At 38.9% G+C, this 4,949-nt stretch overlaps 2 protein-coding genes across 2 annotated transcripts; both read right to left on the minus strand.

Annotated features, from left to right (window-relative positions):
• Positions 1 to 9: 9 nt before the first annotated feature.
• LOC118753691 (mucin-2-like) lies at positions 10 to 1,105 on the minus strand (the record flags this gene model as incomplete). The annotated part of the gene is made up of 2 exons (XM_036488559.1): positions 1,072 to 1,105; positions 10 to 1,007 (listed from the first exon to the last, which is right to left on the minus strand). Coding segments are annotated over exons 1-2 (1,032 nt in total), but the record flags the coding sequence as incomplete, so codon positions are not given.
• A 347-nt stretch (positions 1,106 to 1,452) lies between these two features.
• Positions 1,453 to 3,846, minus strand: LOC118753692. Its single transcript, XM_036488560.1, has 5 exons — positions 3,675 to 3,846; positions 3,540 to 3,602; positions 1,885 to 1,980; positions 1,731 to 1,823; positions 1,453 to 1,670 (listed from the first exon to the last, which is right to left on the minus strand). Exons 1-5 carry the CDS (start codon positions 3,844 to 3,846, stop codon positions 1,453 to 1,455), a joined length of 642 nt encoding a protein of 213 aa, XP_036344453.1.
• Between the last annotated feature and the right edge of the window lie 1,103 nt (positions 3,847 to 4,949).

Here is a 4,949-nt window from a genome sequence, read left to right on the forward strand (position 1 = left end):
TGACGTGGCTGATTCTGATGTGCTTATTTCCATCGTAAACGGCGGAAGGTTAGTGGACGTCATGGATTCTGAAGGACTTGTTTCTGAAGTTGGAACCGAAGTCGAGGGCTCGTTTGATTCTAATTCAGTTGTTTGTGAAGTACAGGGCTCAGTTGGAGGAAGTGTAGGAGAGGTGACTAGTTCTGCTAAACTAGTTTCCGGGATGGACGTTGAAGTTGGAAGTGGCGTCGAAGTAGATGGGGAAATTAGAGGTTGGGTTGGCTCTACAGTGGATGGTGCAGTGGATGGGAAGGCAGGAGGAAGGGTTTCCTGTGAAGTGGTTGTTTGTGAGTTAGGTGGCGAAGGTGGAAGTGATGTCGAGGGCTGTGTAGGGGGTTGCGTTGATCCAAGTGTTGTTGGCTCTGATACAGGTGACGAGAACTGGGTTGACGGCAAGGAGGATTGAGAAAAAGGAGGTCCAGCTGATTCCGGTGTTGTTGGCTGCAAAGTTGATGCTAATGTTGGAGCATTTGTAGAGGGGTTTGTTGCATCTACAGTAGTTGGCACTATTGTGGCAAGAGTCGTTTCCTGGCATGGTGCTGGCGTAGTTGAAGGAAGACTTTCTTCTGATGTAGATGGTGCTAAAGTAGTTGGTTGTAAAATTGCCGTAGGCGGAGTCGGTTCTGAATTAGTCGACTGTGGTGTAGAAGATGAGATCTGTGACAACGGTGGTGGTGCTGGGAAAGTGTAAGATGAAGTAGGTGGTTGAGGTGATGCCGGTGTTGTTGATTGAGAGGGTGCTGAAGTAGAATAAGTTGTTGGAGCGGTATCTGGTTGTGCAGTGGTTGAGGATGCGGTCGGGGACTGGGTTTGTGTTAAAGTTGTTGGTAGCAAAGTAGCCGGGGAAGGAGGAGGGGAGGTTTGTTCAAAAGTGGTGGCTTGCAAAGTTGAAAGAGATGTCACGATTGAACTCGAAGCTGACGATTGGAATGTACTTTCAGTCACAACTGGCATAGTGGGCGTTGAAGCTGAAATTGCGGTGGAATTATTATAATCAGCCTTTATTACGGCCCCCAAAGCTACGATACTCACTGAATTGTTCGCTATTGTTATGATTGTGGTACATTGCCAGGATAGCTAGTATTTCCTCCAATAGTATATTGAGACAAACTTTCACTTGAGGATCGGCGTTAGCGAGGTCGGATTGTGCGGTGACTAAAATATAAGGTAATTTTCGAAAGAGAAAGAAGAAATTGAATATTAGTTTAGGAAAGCTGAATAAACGAAATTCAAATATTTTTTAGGTGCATACTTGTTTTATATTTACTTACCAGCTTCAGTAACCGTTTCAGCAATGCTCGCCGCAGTAGTGACTTCCGGACTGAGCGTAGTCATGGCGTTTAGTTGATTTAGCAAATCCGCAGCTTCGCTTTCAGCATCTATGATAAGAAGAAGATAGATCGCGCGCCGATATTAGAATAATATTTCTAAAATTCTCTTCTCACTTTCACACTTACTGTGTCCGCCATCGCCATCGGGGTCCGGATGAAGCACTTCAGTCAAGACGTGCAGTATTTCTCTAAACAGCCCGCTTTTCTTGTCTGTAGCTGCACTAGTCTGGCTAACTGAATTTAGCAACTTGACACAAACACTCAACGGTGGATGCGCAGTGCCGTTAATGTAGTCATTTTCTAAAACAAATTAGAAATATACAGAATAAATTTTAAATAATTGCGTGCTTCTCCACTTACGCGCTTGCTGCTGTTCAATACTTTGGCTGCTATTTTTTCTCAGCTCAAACTCCAGTTTTTCCAGCACATCGCCCAATGGTACAGTTTCAGTTTCTGTAAAATTACATGTTTAGCCAAGAATTTAAAGAAAGAAACTTGTATTTATGCAACTTACGGATTTGGGTACCACTGTCCACCGACGTTTCATCGTAAATATTGATGATTTTCGTTGTTGTGCTGCTGATCGAACTTATGTCTGTATAGTCGCCAACTTAAACAAATATTAGAAAAGAAAATTTTTACAAAATTTATAATGGAAACGGTAATGAAAATGGTGATGTAAATGATAATGGTGATAGAAGTGGTATTGGTAATGGCAGTAGTGATGGTAATGGTAATCGTACTAGTAATCATAATGTCAATGGTAATGCTAATGGTACTCTTTATTGTAGTGGTAACTGAAAGTAATGGCAATGCTAGTAGCACCAGTAATGATTATTGTAATGATAAATGTATTGATAATAGTAATTATGATAAAAATTGTTACTAAAATGGTAATGGTAATTGCAATGATAACTCAAGTGGGTAAACAACATTTTGGATAAACAACATTGAACCTTGGAATTTGTATTAGATCTCCACTTGATCTCCAGCTCAAATGTTTACTGGGAATGGTTATGTTTAAGGCAATTGTAATAGTAACAGAAATGTCAATGCTAAAGATAATGGTGATGATGATGGCAATGGTGATGGCAAGGGTAGTGGAAATGGTAATTTAAATTTTAATGCAAGTAGTATGCTGCAGGAATCCAGGAATCCAAAAATCATCATTATCTAATGACTAGAATCGCTTTCTGGAGGAGTGTGGTCAGATAAATAACGATTCACTCGCTCTTAGCGTCGAAAAACCGCCACTGGTATTCAGAAGGATGGAGTCAGGAAACAACTGATTATCTATGATCCTTTACTTCACAGGATGAGAGACAGAAGCAGTGGCATGCGGTGAAATAAAGTTAGAAGGACTTTTCCTCAACACCATTACCTCTAATGCGGAGAGACCCTATTCTAAGACGTTTACTTTGGAAACTTTTAGTGCACGTAAAAGAACGTGCAAAAACTAAACATATTTGGATATGTCTACTTCACTCATTACATCTTCGTCAAGGGCCGGTCACTCCTCTAGGTACTATATCCTACATATCCTACAAGAGTTCCAGTTCTACGATAGCTCCACTTTCAGAGAACGAAGCGCTTTTGGCAATTAGAGTGCTAGGTAAGTACACTAGTGAAGTGTACCAAAAAATGTATGGCTTAGGCGCCAATCCAGCAAAAGGTTTTATTATAAGGAGACCACACATTCACTGACCAGGTGGCGGCTATTTGTTGGGTTTAGTAGCGTCAAAATACTATATAGTAGATAGCCGGCACAAAGAAGATAAACTGTGGCTAGGCTTACTAATTCCGAGGAATCGTGGCACTCCTTAGAGTACTGCTGCACTTGCTGGGAGCCTTAATGTGGCGGGTGCTGGTTTGGTAATACTAAGTGGCGTAATAAAACGGTGACACCATCAGTGTATCTTTACAAAGATAGACTTTCCGTAGAAAAAATCATTTGCAGTGAAGCCTGACGAAAGACTCCACTCTAAGAAAAGGAAACTGGAGTGCGACCAACTTTTGTTGAGATCATTTGAATCCACCCTCTCGATTGTTCGGGACCATTTTTTCTTTTTAGTTTTAGCCTGGCGATTAGTGTTGCTCTCAGGTTTCTGGTTGTTATGGTAATAAACATGATGTAATTTTTGTAACCATGGTTCTTATAATTGCTATTACCTATGCCAGCTTGCCCGGTTGATTCAGAAATATCCGTCGTAGTGGTATTCACGCCGCCACTAACTGAAAATAAAATTAACAAGAAAATGTTTAACATTTGCACAGACTCGTTTTGCATTTACCTGCAATACTTACTGATATGGTCACCTTTAAGCACACCACGCCAGGTGCCAATAACCTCCACCACTCTTTCATCCTCCCCAGATGCTGATTTAATGACATTAACCCTAGAAATATGAGGACTGGCGTGTGTGAGATCCGAGACAGGGACCTTAGCGCCTTCAATATAATAAAATATCGTAAACATGAAGGTTTTCATAACAAAAATCAAAAATAAATCAATAAAAGGAATTGAAATTCCTACCTAATGGTGATGATATATCTTCACCTACTGTCTCCGTTTCTGATTTTACTAGATGGAAACCAGAAAAATTGACTGCGGAAAATGTGGGATCTGTGACTATAGGCACCTGCTCAAAAGTGGCCGGATCAATGGTTTCTAAAAAAAAACAGGTTGCATATAAAATAATAAGCCATAAATTTGTATGTTAGTAAAAATTATACACATGCTTACCAATTTCTTCAGTGACACTATGCCCAGCTACACTCGCCGACACCAAAACCGCAGCGACCAACAGCAAGCAACAGGCCACACGTTTCATTGTTTAATTTGCTCTGCTTTTACTGAAAAATAATAAACAAATTGTATTTTATTATAAAAACCATATAAAGCTTAACTAAAAAATAAACAAATATTTTAAATTCGAATATGTGTGAGTGAGGAAGTGAATGTGTGAGTAGTTTTGTTTTTATTTCACGCCAAAGCGGCTGGACGGATTTAGATGAAAGTTGGCACATGGAAATCGCATGATCTAGATTAACATATTGGATATTTTTTTAAGAGGCTTGCCACCAGCTTTGAAAGTAAAACAAAATTTTAAGTTCAAAGAAATTTATATCGATGCCAAAGCGTGTGAAATTAAAAAAAAAACTTTATTTCGAAAACTTTTTTTAATAGAGTTGCCACCTGTTCAAAGTAAAATTTTGTAACTAGGTTAAGTGAAGTAGCAGTAGTAGTAGTAGTAGAATTTTGTAACTAGGTTAAGTGAAGTGGTATATGCGTAGGTGCAACAAATTTTAATTTAGAAAATTATTTATATATAGTTGGAATCTGTTTTAAAGTCAAATTCCAGTTTTTATTGAGTTTAATAAAGTATTGCAATATGGAACGAAATAAGTAGGCCCAAGAAAGATTTACATATTTCGAAAATCTTTTTGCAAATATTTTTGAAGAGGTAGCAACCTTTTCAAAAACCAAATTGAATTTAATTACTAAGAGGTAGAGTAAATTTTAACTATATATATGTATTTCAATCGAATGAGATACTATTTATATATGTACAAGAAGGC

Source organism: Rhagoletis pomonella, unplaced genomic scaffold, assembly GCF_013731165.1.
Source record: "Rhagoletis pomonella isolate Grant_MI unplaced genomic scaffold, Rhpom_1.0 Rhpom_scaffold_02757, whole genome shotgun sequence".
Taxonomy (NCBI): domain Eukaryota; kingdom Metazoa; phylum Arthropoda; class Insecta; order Diptera; family Tephritidae; genus Rhagoletis; species Rhagoletis pomonella.

Excerpts from the sequence above, each read along its gene's own strand:
- LOC118753692 (XM_036488560.1), bottom strand. The coding sequence starts at position 3,846 with ATGTTTACGATATTTTATTATATTGAAGGCGCTAAGGTCCCTGTCTCG. Across the intron at positions 3,603-3,674 it reads GCTTAAAGGTGACCATATCA|TTAGTGGCGGCGTGAATACC; the intron begins GTAAGTATTGCA and ends TTTTATTTTCAG. Across the intron at positions 1,824-1,884 it reads GGACAGTGGTACCCAAATCC|AAACTGAAACTGTACCATTG; the intron begins GTAAGTTGCATA and ends GTAATTTTACAG.